The following is a 16,244-nucleotide window of genomic DNA, read 5'->3' as shown; positions in this document are numbered from 1 at the left end:
CACCTAGTGTGCTCGTTCGCTTGAGCTGCGGTCGGAAATTTATAGTCTTGTGAATTTTAAATGAAGGCCACAAATGATTCGTTGCCGTCCTCAGTAAAGCCACATACCTAGAACTCAGGAACTGAAAGGGTTGTGGATTTTGTGGACTCCCCATGTACGAAAGTTATTACTGGTGTACAAAAACACCCTAACCCTAACCGTAAAGCAAAATGGTGCTCTTAACAGACCTCTTGTTCTTAGTTTCTTAAGCTGCCACACCCTCCTCCCTGATGTTCGTAACGAGATGTCTAAGATCACATTATACTGCATGGGGTTTGACGCAGAATGTTCGTCAATTCCAAACAAGAGATGTATTTCATAAAACTCCTTCCACTGAGCAGCATAAGGTGTGAGAGCAGTTATCAAAACCTCGTGATTTCGTTTCTTCTTGCGTAATCGACTGTGGTTCGTAAGTGATTCTTATCAGGTATTAACTGCATCATTTGGTTAAGCTTTAAAATAAGCCAAACAAACCGAGCATATTCTACGTACACGTATTCAAATCATGCGATATATATAGTGGAAATGATCAAGAGTGTATTTTATTTTAAAATTTCAAATATTATTGTAATCGTATGTACAAAAAACTGACACAATTTCAGCACAATTTGTGAAAATTTCCCAACTCCCCCCCCCCAAAAAAAATAATCAGCTGCGTATATGTCATGCGCAAATGCTTATTAATATATTTACAAACATGTTTTTAAAAAAAGTCATCTTGAGTTCAACATCTCGTGTTCAAACATAGTTGATTAAATGATTACAAACGTTTTCAAGCGATGAAATTTTGAGAGCAAATTTAATCCAGCAGACAGCCTTTCTTTAGCTTCAATCAGATGAAGAGAGAATTGAACTTGATTGCATTTGAAATCTGTAGAATATAAAGAGAACCAGTGTCAATGTACAATCCCATGGTAAACCAAAGCACCAAAGTTAGAGTAAATGGCCTATGCTAAGAAGATTTTGACGGCTTTTCTCATAGCCTGCAGAGCAGGCGTAATTTTAGCGAGTGCTCAGTATTTCCTGAGCGAAAATTATGGCCGCCTCCTTTGATTTGAATGACAGCGGAAGGCTGGGGAGAGAGAGAAACTTGTACACAGCGGGTGCGCGAAGGTCAAAATTAAGGAGAGGGGTGGGGGTCCCCCCCACTGCTTCCTCTATCTTCAAATCAAACATGGCCAGTTGAATAAAGAATGGCGAGATTCCTAAAGTTAACTCGCCCTATTAACACGGCTGCTCTGCGGGCTACTTTTCTCAGAAAATGCATTACTTAATTACCTTTTAATAGTATGATCCAAACCATTTGTTGAAAGTCCTGCCCAAGAATCCTTGTCCTGAAATATAATGTACAATTGAGACGCAGTTGAGACTGCTTACCAGAAAGGAGAGAGAATTAGATTAACTAAATGTAGGTTGAAATAAGGTCACATGCGCCCTCGCTGAATGAGGAACTCCAGCCCTTACCACACCCCTTTTGAGTAAATCAACCCCCTGTTTTTATTGGCTAAGAGAAATCCTTATGGCAGCTGTGAAACTGCTGGCTTTTAACTGGGCACTTACGGTATGTATTTGGTTCGAGCAACTTACCAGTTTGTTGAGTAGCTTGGCTATTGAAGTGATAAGTCTGAGGGTAAACGGAAACGACCTGAGATCCACTTGGAAAGATGCTCGTAGAAGGTAATGGACGATGCTGAGAATATGGACTCCCTAGACATTCAAAGAAGGGTTAACAAACCTTAACTTACTACGGAATTTTTTCACTGATAACTTTCTGTTCAATTTGATACCATTCACTAAAGGAGCGTAGTAGGTTTCTCAAGACCCCAGTACTATAGGGCCGAGTGCAAGTCGCTGTACGAAAATAAGCCCGCGCTTCACTACTGAAGTAATCTGACGAGACTGATCGAAAACACGAAGCCCAGATCCGAGAAAACGGTAAAAGTGGAGCGTATTTTTCCTTAAAATATTCTTAAGGTAGCTACATTTTAAATTTTTCCTATTCATATTTGTGAACTTGGTTGAAATTTGACTTAATGTGTAAAGAAATCTCTGAACCTTTTAGCTCTCCTGACCAAAACTGAATGTTTTTACGTTCGACTTTTCAGAATGAGCAAACAGTTTCCTTGATCGCGAATGTAATGTAATGTTCAACTGATCATACCTCTGGCTTTCTTTGAAAACGGGTTGATCTCACAGGGTGTGCCGGTGTTCTTGAATGCAGCATCATTTGAGATGATTGCCGGACTGTTTCTCACAGTTTCAACTTCAGCAAAGTTGGGTGTAGGGGTATGTGGTGGTCTTTTAAGACCTTTAGCTCTCTTGGAAAAGGGATTCACCCCGTTATATGTGATATTGTTGGATGGAACACCTTTGAGATGGACTGGTGGAGTGTGATTCTCATTTTCAGCTCCTCTCGTGTTAGCAGCAGGGCAATCAAGTGCTGACAATGGATTAATCTGTCCGCTTGAGTACTGAGTGGTAGTATTAAATACTGTATTCTTGAACACAGCATCATTTGAGGAAGTTATCTCGCTGTTTCTGACGGTTTGAGCTGGAAACAATCTGGCCGCAGGGATGTGTGATGGTTTCGTAACGCCGATAGTTCTCTTGGGAAAGGGATTTACCCTCTTACCATAAGAACCAGTGATATTGTTGGATGGAACCCCACTGAGTTGAACTGGTGGAACTTCAGTTCTTGGGATGTTAGCGGCTGAACAATCGATTGTTGGTCGATCCAGCGCCTCGGCTTTATTGGAAAATGATTTAATCCGTGTGCCAGAGGACCGAATGGTAATGTTAGATACAGGATGCCTTGGTTGGATTGGCAGGGTACACTTGTCGACTTCAGGCGTCTCAAACATATTCACAGGACTTTGTGCTGGTCGGTCCAAGCGTTTTGCCTTCCTAGAAAACGGGTTGACACTCTGACCAACGGAACCGGTTATCAGGTTGAATTCGTCTCTTCGGGGTGGTGAGAGGTTTTTCTTTATTTCAGCTCTGACAAAACTGCCATCGGGGGCGAATGGTGGTTGACATTTCAATTCAGGATAGTCTTTAGTGACAAAAAAGAAGTGCAAGAGCAAGTTTTATTTGGGTCATTTTCAGACTGGCAAAGCGAAATATGAACTTGGACCACCTCATATTTTTCCTATGTATTCAGTGTCAGTAAGAGACTATTGAGACTGTTTTAGTTATGAGATCAGCGAGTCCTTCTCTGAATATGATGAAGTAAGTACTCGGCTAAGTTCGTACAGCGATTCGGTACCTTGATAATTCGAGTGTTTACTTGTTTTTGGTTATACGTCATACCACCCAACTTCAGCACAATAAAAGTTGGGCTGTTGAATTTGCGAAATTATGTTATACAGGTTTCTTTCGTCATACCTTGGGCTGCTTCAGTGGAGGGCTTTGAATTTGATTTGACATTCTTCATGGCCTCAAGATCTCTTGCTGTTACTGGAAAGTTTTGAATTTCGAGACATCCACCGTTGTTAGATAGAGTGTCAAACCATGATGGTTGATGGTCAAAGTAAGCTTTACCTAATAAAGAGAAAGTTTTGAATAATTGTTCATGGACGAAAGCGTTATCAACGATTCTCAAGTTTTGGGGTTAAGTGTCTCTTCTTGTCTTGAGGATAGGAAATGAAATTTTTGTTACTTTACTCAAATGTGGTACATACTTTATTTTCAGGACTTCTAATCTCGTTCCAGATCCTACAGTTTAACTGTAACTTCAATGAAAGGTCTGGGTACGTGACTAGGTCGCTTCGCCAATGGCATGAGCCGCGATTTTTACCTAGAGGTGTATTATTTGTTCTGCGTTTTTTTTGTTTTTTTTTTATCTTTTCTGAACTGTGAAGCGATTGTTTTTTACAGTGATCGATAATGCTCCTCTTCCCATCAATGTTTCCTTGCGATGCTTGGAGACTAACTTTGGCCATAGAAATGCCATTTCAAGTAACATACTCACCATTAAAAAATTGTAGCTCGCCTTGGGATTCCTCTAACTTTGTTGTATTCCTCATGACACTAACATTTGCCCCACCTTTGAGCTCGTCGATAGTCTTCCTTGCCTCCTGTAGCTTTTCATCCATTGCCGCCATTTGCTTGGCAAAATCCAACTGATTTCTTTGCCAGCTTTGTTGTACTTGGGACAGTTTTTCTTTGAGATCAGAATTCTCTTTATCTTTCTCAAAGAGAGCTTCTTTAAGAAAGGTGATCTCCTTCTCCTTAGCTGTTAAAATACAAGAAATAAACGTCCATTTTATAAATACTTAGAGTAAAAGATAGATCAAATTCAAGTTTTGAATGATAAGGTAAATTGGGAAAATATTACAAAAATGGGACTGTTTCGGACGGAATGAGAAGCAGGGGTTTGGGGGAATATTTATTGTCAAGAGTCTACGGTTGAATGGGTCTTAAATGGTTTCCCTGTGCACGTGCACTTCTCTTATCCCGCATGCGTCATTACTTAACTAACCGTTAATTTCTGTTTCGAGGTAGATGATCTTTCTCGTTAGTTGTTCCTCTTCTCTCGCAGCCTGGTAGAAAATATGTCAAAAATAGCATTTTTGAATTTAAGAAATTAGAAGTGAACAAGAAAATTGAGAACACTAAACATAATCAACGTACAGCGGAATGATACTGGAATGTCGAAGAGTGGCGTCATAATCTGAGAACTTCAGCTGCACGCGCTTTTCAATCTCTTCATGAAGAAATGTTTTCAGAGTCAGTTTCCTGATCACCTTTAATGCCAAATAATCCAATTTTTTTAAATGTTTTTCTTCAATGTTGAACGGGCTTAAAAATGAACTTATTTTGAAGGGAAGAAATTACGAAGTAAATTAAACCAATTACAACCCATTTTCATTGCATGTGTATTGAATGAGGTCTATTTGCAAGACGGCGTTCGCGAAAAAATCGCAGAAGTTGTTTTCTTCATGCTCCTTCCAATATCAAATTCTAAATTCTGAATTCGTCTCCAAAAGAGACACACTTTTGTCTGAGTATAATTTGAAGGGAACCGATTTTCTCTCAAACTGAACCCACTACGAACTTTTTCACAGCTTCCATATTGAATGAGGCCTACTAACGCGTCCGCGAAAATAAAATCTGAGGTTTTTTCTTCATGCTCCTTCTGATCATAAATTCTAACTTTTTTATGCTAAATGTATGATTTTACGAAAGCGAAAAAAGGCCTAAAGCTCGGGAAACGCCCACCTCATTGGCCCTGATCCGTGCTCCGTGTGAGGCCTCCAAAGGCTCATGATAATTCTCAGCGGGACGATTAGTGACACCGGCTTCTTCATCAAAATTTCTCGCAGAACAGGATTCCATCACGGACTCTATTTCCTCTGTGATGTTTTTGTTCATTTTGGAATCAATATCTTTGGAAAATACAAAAATATATTCTCTTTCACTTTGTTTCAGTAAGAACCGAGCTTTCGATTTGCTTATGACAAGTTGCATAGCAACGTCTTTGTTTCGTCACTTGTTGACATCACGCCAGAGTTGAAGCGTTAAGCCTGGACACTAGAATTTTGTCGAAGCGTCAGATACCAGAGGTAGCAATTAATACGCTTTAACAGTAAAAAAAACGTCACTAAAAAGAGACTATTGTTTTCAGTTTATTATTTGCTTTCCGCGATGTTTAAGAGGGCTTACCTTAAATACAGTTCATAGATTCTAACAATCATACATCGGTTCTGTTAACTTTTCATTGCTTCCCTTGGCCAAGATTGTAACTGATAACCTTTGTGCGGTGGGTGCGTTTATTGATCGTGATGAACCCCAATTTGTAGTATCTTCGCCAAAATTTTTAGACGAGAAGAAGAGTCTTCAAGTTCTCTTTTAAATAACCAGACTGTTTTATTCTGAGTTGTGTATTTAGCTCCACACTTCCCCCATTCCCATTTCTCATATTCTCCAGTCTCTCCTCTGTTCCCCTGCTTCTCTGTTTCTTTGCTCGTCTGTTCTCTCTTTTTTACGTTTCTCTGTCCCTTTGTTCTCCTGTCCTCCTATGTTTCTCGTCATCCATGTTCCGAGCGGTCTCCCCTTTCACGTTTTCTGTTTCCCACTTCCCTCTTTCCGTTGTCTCATTCCTTAGTTATTTCTTTCCTCTTTTTCCAAAATATTTTCTGCGACACTATTCTTCCCTTCAATCCTATTCCTCCGTCCTTCTAATTTCGATTTGCCCACACAAAAGCAATGGAAAAGAAATTCCAACCAGCAAACAACGCTTTCCGAACTATTTTTTATGTTCCAAAATAGCCTATTTTTTGATAAATCAATAGTTTTCCTCTGCATGTTTAGGAAAACTAGGAAAATTAATCAAATTTTGCACACAAAATCTTAAAAAGATTAAAAAATCTTATTTTCTCCTGCAAGATTGAGCATGTCCGTAAAAAACTGTGTTATGAGTCAACCGTGGAAAGATGCAGAGGTAATCTGCAACCACTCAGTAAATGGATATTAAAGAAATTCTGCAACCAGTCACCTGATGTCACAGAAATTCTGTAACCACTCAGTCACTAGATGTCACAGAAATTCTGTGACCACTCAGTCACAAGATGTCACAGAAATTCTGCAATCACTCAGTACCATGTTGTCACAGAAGTTCTGCGATCACCCAGTCACAAGTTGTCGCAGAAATTCTGCAACCACTCAAGCACTGGATGTCGCAGAAATTCTGTGATCACTCAGTCACAAGCTGTCGCACAAATTCTGCGACCACTCAACCACTGGATGTTGAAAAAATTCTGCGGTCACTCAGTCACAAGTTGTTGCAGAAATTCTGCGACCCCTCGGTCACAAGTTGTCCCAGAAATTCTGTGGCCACTCAACCACTGAATGTCGCAGAAATTCTGCGATCACTCAGTCACAAGTTAGATTCTGCAACCACACAACACATAAATCATTATGGCGCAATCCCAGTACATGCGTGTTCTAAAGCAACGTTACTACGCATGTGTCACGACACTCTATGTAACTTTACACAAAGAGCTAAGCCCAATTTCAGAAAGGAATGGAGTCAAGGAAAAAATTCAAGATTGATTTGTCCTCAAAGCAGCAAATCTTTCCTTGAAAAATTTTCTTGTTGATGGCATTAGCTTGTTGTCTTCCGTAAGCTCAAATGAACTGCACACTACACAGCTCTTAGGAAGGATCTCCACCCATTGTCTAGATTTTTGTCGGGAACATGCTGAGGAGTCCATTTTCCATAGTAAGTACCCTTCCAATAATGCACCTTAAAATTGTCCTCCTCGACGGCCAGGACCTTGCCAATGCAGGGCAGTTTATCGTAATTGGCGAAGTACATAGCCACAAAGCAACTGACTTGAAGAGTAGCGAGGAAATCGGGTTGTGTCCTCGTGTACCGGTACACAAAGGAACCAAACATTAACTAACTGCGTCACAACTCCATGTATGGATATGAAAACAATTATTCCCCCGTGTACCGGTACACCAGGACAGCCCCGGAAATCGTCTACCATTTCAATAGGCGCTTCCCTTTCCCTCGGGGTCCTGTAACGACCTGTGTAAATCTGAAATATTCAACAGACATGTCATGAGAATTTGCTTGTTTAGGTATGTATTTCGACTGAGATGTATCAGTTATCAATTGTTCTTATCATTTTTTTCATTATTTGATTAATTATAAGTAATGGATTATGTAACAGTGTCATATTCTATTAATGCAATTTGGTGTGAATAAGCACAAATAAGTTTTCCAAAGACAACAAAATTTTTGCACGAGCCTGAAGGGCAAGTACAATTATGTGGTATTTGAAAAATTTACAAGTGCTTAGTAGACCATATTGCAAGAAAAATTTAGGTTATACTTGTTAATAATGTACAGACAAAATTTTAAAAGTGTGTTTGCACTATTTGTAATTTGCACTCATGTTACAACTTTGCATTTGTGCTACATGAGAATTAACTTTTTTTCAGCCACTCAGAAGCATGTAATTTTATCATGTACATTGTTATATATCTGAAATTGGACTTGTGTAATCTATAACTGGATGCAGAAGGGGTTAGAGTAATGGAACCCTCTAATTATTTCTCTTTTATATCTGTAGGACCATTTGAAGGCTTGGCTTTTTTAGTGCCCATTGCTGCATTTTAATTATTATTCACCTCTGTGATAGGCTGGATCTCCTCCTCTCTGAGCTCTAAAAGTTCATGTGGGAGTTCACCATTTGAGGCTAAAACAGTCCTTGGAGTATTCTTCAATTTATCCACTGGCCAAGTGTAGTTGTCAGGTACTGATAATAGATTAAACTCTGTTTTTGCTAACCAGGATTCCCACTCTTCAGATGCTTTTAAGGGTATATTCTTGGGATATTTGGTGGGAATATCTCTCTTCAATCCCTGTCCAGTTTATTTAGGGAAGGAGTCACAGGATTTGGCTTTCCTGAGGATAAACTCTAGTGTGGCAAAAAAAGACAAACAATGAATTTGATATATGAAAGCTCACAACTTCTCTGTTAAATTCAACAAAATTAATCTCTAAACCAGAGTAGCATCAAACCATGTCTAATAATATATTTGTTGGCTCAAATTTCCTTGACAGACATTAATGAGGGCTTTCTCTTTCCATTTCATTCTTCTTTGACTTGTACACATTATGGTCCCAATCTTAAAGACAGGGAAAAGCAGTGAGATACATTTTAAATTGAGGATCAATTTAAACCCAGCATATTCTTAACATGTAATGTCAGCAAACATTCAGTTATTTGGAGCATTAATGTTATTTTTCAGGCCTATAAATTGTCAGTGCCGATGCTACTTCAGAAAACATCAGGTAAGCTTTTAAGTTACTATTTTAACTATGACTCAGGAACCACAACCTTCAACATTATAATGGGCTCTTTCCATGGCTCATGGCTCCAATTTCTGTAGTGCATAACTGCTTTTCCATCCTCATTCAATGTAAATCTGAAACACTTTGGAACTGTGTGTTCATGTAACTCCTCACAATAATCACTAATCCATGATTTTATGTCATAAACCATCTTGAGCATATAGGGCTTGGGTGTTGGATTCTTCATGCATGTTTCCAGTGCCTTTAGTAATTCTAAGTGACAGTGAAGTGTAAAATAAATTAAGATCTTACATATCCTCTGTAAGTAAACATTTACACCAAATTTATAACATGTGAATGTCACATTTAATCTGTTAATTAAAGTGGAAGAGTTCATACTTTCTAAAGACTAAATTTTGAACCATGCTCTTGCCTCATGTAGATATTTTTTCCATCATAGTGTTAGTTGCAAGGTATTTATATTGATAGATAACTTATATGAATATTTGCCACACAAGATTACCACATTGCACAGGCAGTTTTGATTGTTGGACCTCTCAGTTACTCCAACTGTCATTCATTCATTCATGCCCTTTACACCTAACAGGCATGTAGGGCAGCAATGTGTTCCCTCCACATCTGGTGATCCCTTGCCATGAACTTGATGCCCTCCCAGGTCTTCCCCATCTCCTTTATTTCCTTCTCAACTGTCCGTCGCCATGTGATCTTGGGGCGACCCCGCTTGCGTTTCCCTACTGGCGTCCAATGCATAGCAGTTTTTGCAATGGAAGCTTCTTGGCGGGTGACATGGCCAATCCACCTCCAGCGTCTCCTCATCAGGATGGTAGCCATTGATTCTGTTCCACACCGTTCAAAAAGATCTTTGTTGGAAATGACATACTCCAACTGTACCTTGAAATAATTACTTTATGTTACAACTTTAAACGATTTGCATGAAAATGCCCAGTTAAAGGGACAGAAAGCTAAAGCCTTGGACATTGTTAAGAGGGGGAAACCTGTGCTCAGACAGTGGCAGTTAAAACCCCTCTGCAAGTTGTCTGTAAAAGACCAAACGTTTCTCCTAAAAAAGGTGAGATATGTGTGACATTGCCCCACAAATCATTATCAAGTGTATCATGTCTTCAAATTTGTATGAGATGATGTATTAATTCAATTGTTCAATTTTCTTACTATCATGATCATCACGATCATCATCAAGAGTGTATCTCCTTGAATTTTTCTTTGCTCTTTTAAGCTCTGTGGTTGAAGAGAGGTTTCTTACTTTCAGAAAAATAGTGAACATGTGAATGCTGATTATCTCCGCTTGTTTTTATTCATCGTTTTTAGGTGGCAACTTGTGAGTGAAGCCTGGAAGAGATGAAATTTTCTGCCTCCGAAGTAAAATCTCTAAGACCTGTCCAGGAGGCCATCGTTAAATTCTTCAAGATCAGCACATGGGAAGAGGCTATTGACGAATTTAAAAGCGCCGTATCATCTGAAAAGTTGTTGCAGTTTGCTGTAAGTGACATGTAGTAGTACGTACCTCAGTGACTTATTTGACTGACAATTTTTTTGTTTACTCTGTAATTAAATTGTCATATTGCCCTTCTGAGGCGATTTCCCTTTTGAAGTTAAATATTTCAACTTCCCTATAAAATTTCCCTCATTTCTAGATGTTATGAATTCCATCGCCTGAGGAAAAAAACCTTCGTTTCGAATATTCAGTTTTAGAATCCATGCATGGAGCAAATACTGGTCGATGTACTTAGTTATTCGTTCACTATCTCGCAGGGAAAAGATTTTGAACAGACTAATGAGTTCCAGAAATACTTGCAACGTTTAAAAAGAATACGAACAGGAGAGGTCATTGAGACGGCCGACCTCATAGAGGGAAAAATGGGAGCATTTGGGCTTGTAGTATTTAGCAACAGCCTTTCAGACGTACAACGAAGTGATCTGGCAAAGTTGCCACTTTACGAGGGAGCGTTTTTAACCATAGGTGAAGCAGGGGAGCAGTGCGAGGTAAGATTAAAATCTAGGTGAGAGTCTCCCGCTACCGTTCGACTATCGAGTGACTTGGAAAGAAATTAATTAAAGTGACGAGGCATTGTTATTTTAATTGCCCTTGTTAGCATAAGATGTTATGTTTCTTTTCGCCTTCCGTTGTTTTAATTTTCCGAAAAGTTTCATCTTAACCAGGAAATTTTATGAGATAAGTTAAATGAACTTAATATGAACATTTACTTCATTTTTATTAGGCTGAGAACGGCAGGGAAAAATCGCCTTTAACGAATACATGCAGGATTTTACTACAATCCTAATCAATCCTTCTGTTTTTTGTGGATAACTTTTAGTTGTTTGCATTTACTTATTACGATTCGTATTTTTCTCTTCACAGAATCCTGATGATGTAATAAGTACTGTTACCCGCATTAATTTCTGTAAGCTCACATCATCCAACGTTGTTTTATTTACAATGGCTGAAGGTGTGAAAAATCTAAAAGAAAAAATGTTAAAAGAGGGCGCTACACTGGTACAGCATGGCTACTTTTACGTCCCAAAAAACCTCAAACTGCAGTGCAAGGTAAGATACTTCTAGAATTAAACAACTGTCCTCAGAAGAAAGTTTTAAAAACTTCATAGTCAACAGAATTGAATTATTTGATTTACTTGTGGAGTTAACAAAAATATATAACATGATTCTATAATCTGAACTTGTTTTGAACTTTCTCCTTGAGAGCGTATTACATGCACAGTTTATAGTAAGGTTTGGTGAATTAAAACGTTCCAGCACTGTCGAAAGAAATTAGTAAGTGTATAATACGCATATATCATATTGTTGATACTCATTTTAATTTTTTTAGGTCCGTATTTATAGGAAGCCTTGGAAACCTTTGTTGTTGGACACTGGTCTGTCTCAAGGCAAATGACCTCGAGACATTTGTCCGCCAGTAGAGAAAATTTGATTTTCTTGAATAAAGAAAGTTCATTCCCAGCACAAGGCTACACATGGCTACACATGGAAAACCTCTCCAGAAAAGGGGACGTAGTTATTGATGCTGGAACCCCCAATGGCCATGTAATAGTGGCTGCGTTGAGAAAAGGGCGAAGCGCAGTTAGGATAGACAGTACCGCTTTGCCTTCCGAACAGGCAGCGATAGAGACTGAAATTTGCAGTCTTGTATCTTCCTAGTTTATATGTCAATGACAATATACTTGTTAAAGAAAACAATTCAATTGTCATAGTTTATGTCAACAAAAATATTTTTGGAGAAAAGGAATGTTGATTTTATTTCATCCAATACGCCTCGCGCAATTCAATTATAGTGGCGTATTTTGTAGCCAATATGTTGAGTTGACAAGAAACGTCATTTTTGTTAATGTAAGTCTGATTTGTAAGTTGAATTACCTACTCATAAAAGCTATGGGTCTCGTTAGGAGCCCTTGGATTCCAACCGTGAGGTTACTTTCACTTGTTTTATTTAAAAGCATGCAAAAAGCGTCAGGATGAAGAGTATTGTTGATTTAATCTCGTATATAGAAAAACATTAAAAAACTAGAGTTGAAAATGACGGTATAGATTAGGACCCTCAAAATTTCCTATCTGAAGCTACTGCAGAATTTCTACAACGCTAAACGTAACATCGTGCAGCATTTCCGCAGCACTTGACGGTACATCGTGCAGAATTTATGCAGCACTAGACGTTACATCGTGCAGAATTTCTGCAGCACTTGACGGTACATCACGCAGAATTTCTGCAGCACTTGTAGTTACATCGTGCAGAATTTCTGGAACACTTGACGTTAAATCATGCAGAATTTCTGCAGCACTTGTAGTTACATCGTGCAGAATTTCTGCAGCACTTGTAGTTACATCGTGCAGCATTTCTGCACCACTTGACGTTACATCGTGCAGAATTTCTGCACCACTTGACGTTACATCGTTAAGAATTTTTGCAACACTTGACGTTACACCGTGCAGAGTTTCTACAACACTTGACGTTACATCGTGCAGAATTTCTGCAGCACTTGACGTTACATCGTGCAGAATTTCTGCACCACTTGACGTTACATGGTGCAGAATTTCTGCAACACTTGACGTTACATCGTGCAGAATTTCTGCACCACTTGACGTTACATGGTGCAGAATTTCTGTAACACTTGACGTTACATCGTGCAGAATTTCTGCAACACTTGACGTTACATCGTGCAGAATTTCTGCAACACTTGACGTTACATCGTGCAGAATTTCTGCGGCACTTGATGTTACATCATGCAGAATTTCTGCAGCACTTGACGTTACATGGTGCAGAATTTCTGCAACACTTGACGTTACATCATGCAGAATTTCTGCAACACTTGACGTTACATTGTGCAGAATTTCTGCAACACTTGACGTTACATCGTGCAGAATTTCTGCAACACGACTTTACATCGTGCAGAATTTCTGCAACACTTGACGTTACATCGTGCAGAATTTCTGCACCACTTGACGTTACATGGTGCAGAATTTCTGCAATACTTGACGTTACATTGTGCAGAATTTCTGCAGCACTTGACGTTACATTGTGCAGAATTTCTGCAACACTTGACGTTACATCGTGCAGAATTTCTGCACCACTTAACGTTACATTGTGCAGAATTTCTGCAGCGCTTGATGTTACATCGCGCAGAATTTCTGCAGCACTTGACGTTATCCAATGCAGAGTTTTAAATAAACCAGGTTATCAGGTTTTTGTAAATATGGTGTTCAAATCATAGACTTTATTGTTCATATATTAAATGTTCAGAGAATTTTGGGCACTTTCACCATGTTTAACAAACCATGCAGTGGAAAATGGAATATTTTTATGGGTAAAATGCCAACATTTAACTGTCCGTTGAATTAAACAACAACAAATGAGACATTTCCGTGCTTTCTGCCTAGATAGTGCCACTTTTAAGTCACTCTTTCTCTAGGTCTATAAAAAAAAAGGTGTTATTCGACGTATTTTTGCGGAATTGACACTAAATTTACTCATAAATAAGTCATTTTTGGCGGAAAACCCTATTTTGGAAAACACAAAATAATTTGGAGAGCGTTAAACGTAACAGAGTAACTACTCGTACAAAATAGTTTTTTGTAGCTTTCCGAATGACAAAGTTAATTTAACTGTATGTGCCACGAACTTTTTTAATTCTATGGGGTATCTTTGCAAGAGCAGCTTATTCTGTCATAAGACAATTCTAGCGACTTCTAGCTAATTGTAATTTAGTTTGGTTGTCTAGTCCTAGTGAACATGGGCTGAGCTGTTTTACTCACTGACACGCAGTCAGGATGGCCTACATACGGCGCGTAACCCAACTTCGTCAAATATTGAAGGTAATTTCATTATTAAAAATAATTGCGGCTCATATTCAACTTCATCTATAATATGGATCAAATTCAACGTTAAACCCATTATGCGACTCTATATTCACCTCTTACCAAACGATTTAGTTCTTCCTAAGATATTGCAACTCGAATTTTAGGTGTAAGTGTTCTAAAAGATGGCGTTTTGTATCCACGTTTGATTGAGAAAAATAATCTGCACGGCTTGTGTTTGATCCTTTCGAGTGGAATCTCCAAAGCTATTATGTTTGGCGCATGTATTGTAATGTTCAGTCAAGTATGAATTCTAGTTTTCTGATGATTAACAAAGGTAGATTGATACTAATCAGACAAATATCATTGAAAATTCATGGATTAAAGCTAATATCCTCTGAATTTTGGCAAGTTAACGCTCAAGTCATCTTCAATTTTAGACACGTGCACGTCATCTTTACGACTCTGACATTATTCTTAAATCCTGTCTTCATACCATCAACCGAAAAACCATCTATTAACTGGACTTTGAAGATTAACTTCCATAAGTAACAAAAATATATTTTATAGCATGAGGCCATAAACAGGCCAGCCATTTCATATATTGTCTATTCTGTTTTGTTGATTAAATTTTGGAGAATAGAGTGGCACCATGCGATTTGTTACCATGTCACTCAGTGCTGTTGATTGGGCATATCCCACGGTGAATATCCCTGCATTCAAGGTCAATTATTTTTAAGCGAACATCAAGGACCATGAAAACTTTTTCTTCTTTACATCAAAGAACAAAAGTTTGAAGAGTGTGAACTTGAGGTTTTTTCGTTTTTGTTTAATTTTATTTCTTATTATATTTTATTACTTCTTTTTATATGTGTTTTGGACAATTGACAAGTGGATAGTTAAAAAAGAATAGGACACAAGTGAACTTCTTTCAATAACCCTGCAATTTGCTATAATTACAAGATTAGGAGTCTCAAATAGCAATCAAAATAGTAAACCAAAAATCACATCAAACAAATGTCATGCAATGTAAGGAAACTCTCTAATACAAACGGTTATAATGTTGCAAAAGGAAGGGTATAGAGAAATTTGAATATGGAGGGAGGTATGCAAATCTTTATTAATTTAAAAATGCTTACACTTGTATATGTGAGCAGAATGATAAAAAGCTCAATCAAAGTTTGAAAGCTATTGTTTATTCAAAGAATGTTATATTTTCTTATGAGTGGGAATGGGTTGTTGTCATTCTCAACATTTTACATGTAGGTCAGACATGTTTTGTATTTGACTCCATCCAAAGTTTTATTTGGTTTTTATCTGAGTTGTTAAGATCAAATAGCATTTTGGCCTAAATTTTATTAAAAATTGTCAAAACATACTTATATGCAGCTACCTTATTACTATATATCAGACAGGTGATCTATGCATGGGTGCGCCATCGCCCAGAATGCTATTGTCTTTCGCGACATGTACTTGCAGTGCCCATTTAATCAGCGGGCAGCATAATAATTTGCATATCCTGAACTAGTCGGTTGTGATTGGTCAGCAGGTAAAGCTTTGGGAATACATGAGTCTCTTTGCAGATTTCAGCTGCTGTCAATCAAACGGTTGGATGCGTAAAGTAAATCCCAAGGTGACATAAAGTGAACAATAGCAATAATTAACAATAGCCACGCTCTTAACAAAGCGTTTAGCAAATTCGTTTGCAGCGAATTCTTATATGGACTGACAGACTCCCGTTGGTCAAAATGTTATCGGAATTATAAAAATTAGTATCATGAAAATAGAAAATAGAAAAAAGAAAAATTTAGAAAAAAAGTATCATGAAGAATCTACTTCGTTAAAATCGCTTCAATCGGTAGAGAAAAATATGAGCGATGCTTCCGACAACCGGCTTGTGAGTGCGACAATCGTCGAGATAGAACTAGAGTCTATCTTGCGACAATAATAAGTAGTGCATAAATAGTGCATATCACTGCGAAGATCACTTTCATTCATGTCTTTATCCGCAGTTCAAATATATGACCTTCATATATTCTATCCGTCTATTCATCA

The 16,244-nt window shown here is 38.2% G+C and overlaps 2 protein-coding genes across 7 annotated transcripts; one reads left to right on the top strand and one right to left on the bottom strand.

Moving 5' to 3' along the window:
- Positions 1-556: 556 nt before the first annotated feature.
- Positions 557-7,043, bottom strand: LOC149046945 (uncharacterized). The gene is made up of 9 exons (XM_089202918.1): positions 5,704-7,043; positions 5,260-5,426; positions 4,520-4,580; positions 4,010-4,273; positions 3,424-3,579; positions 2,201-3,091; positions 1,627-1,746; positions 1,318-1,373; positions 557-910 (listed from the first exon to the last, which is right to left on the bottom strand). Exons 2-8 carry the CDS (start codon positions 5,410-5,412, stop codon positions 1,321-1,323), a joined length of 1,698 nt encoding a protein of 565 aa, XP_089059044.1. The 5' UTR covers positions 5,413-5,426; positions 5,704-7,043; the 3' UTR covers positions 557-910; positions 1,318-1,320.
- A 6-nt stretch (positions 7,044-7,049) lies between these two features.
- On the top strand, positions 7,050-12,417 carry LOC149046944 (uncharacterized). 6 transcript variants are annotated; one of them, XM_089202925.1, is made up of 8 exons: positions 7,050-7,261; positions 8,190-8,303; positions 8,803-8,845; positions 9,453-9,935; positions 10,193-10,363; positions 10,637-10,867; positions 11,244-11,429; positions 11,724-12,417. In XM_089202925.1, exons 5-8 carry the CDS (start codon positions 10,223-10,225, stop codon positions 12,036-12,038), a joined length of 873 nt encoding a protein of 290 aa, XP_089059051.1. In that variant the 5' UTR covers positions 7,050-7,261; positions 8,190-8,303; positions 8,803-8,845; positions 9,453-9,935; positions 10,193-10,222; the 3' UTR covers positions 12,039-12,417. The 6 variants fall into 6 exon arrangements, with proteins under 6 accessions (XP_089059051.1, XP_089059054.1, XP_089059050.1 ...); XM_089202928.1 differs by having other exon boundaries at positions 11,710-12,417; XM_089202924.1 differs by having other exon boundaries at positions 7,122-7,261; positions 8,121-8,303.
- Positions 12,418-16,244: the final 3,827 nt, after the last annotated feature.

Source organism: Pocillopora damicornis, chromosome 4 (genome assembly GCF_964200805.1).
Source record: "Pocillopora damicornis chromosome 4, jaPocDami1.2, whole genome shotgun sequence".
NCBI lineage: Eukaryota > Metazoa > Cnidaria > Anthozoa > Scleractinia > Pocilloporidae > Pocillopora > Pocillopora damicornis.
This window is presented reverse-complemented; position numbering and strand designations above follow the sequence as displayed.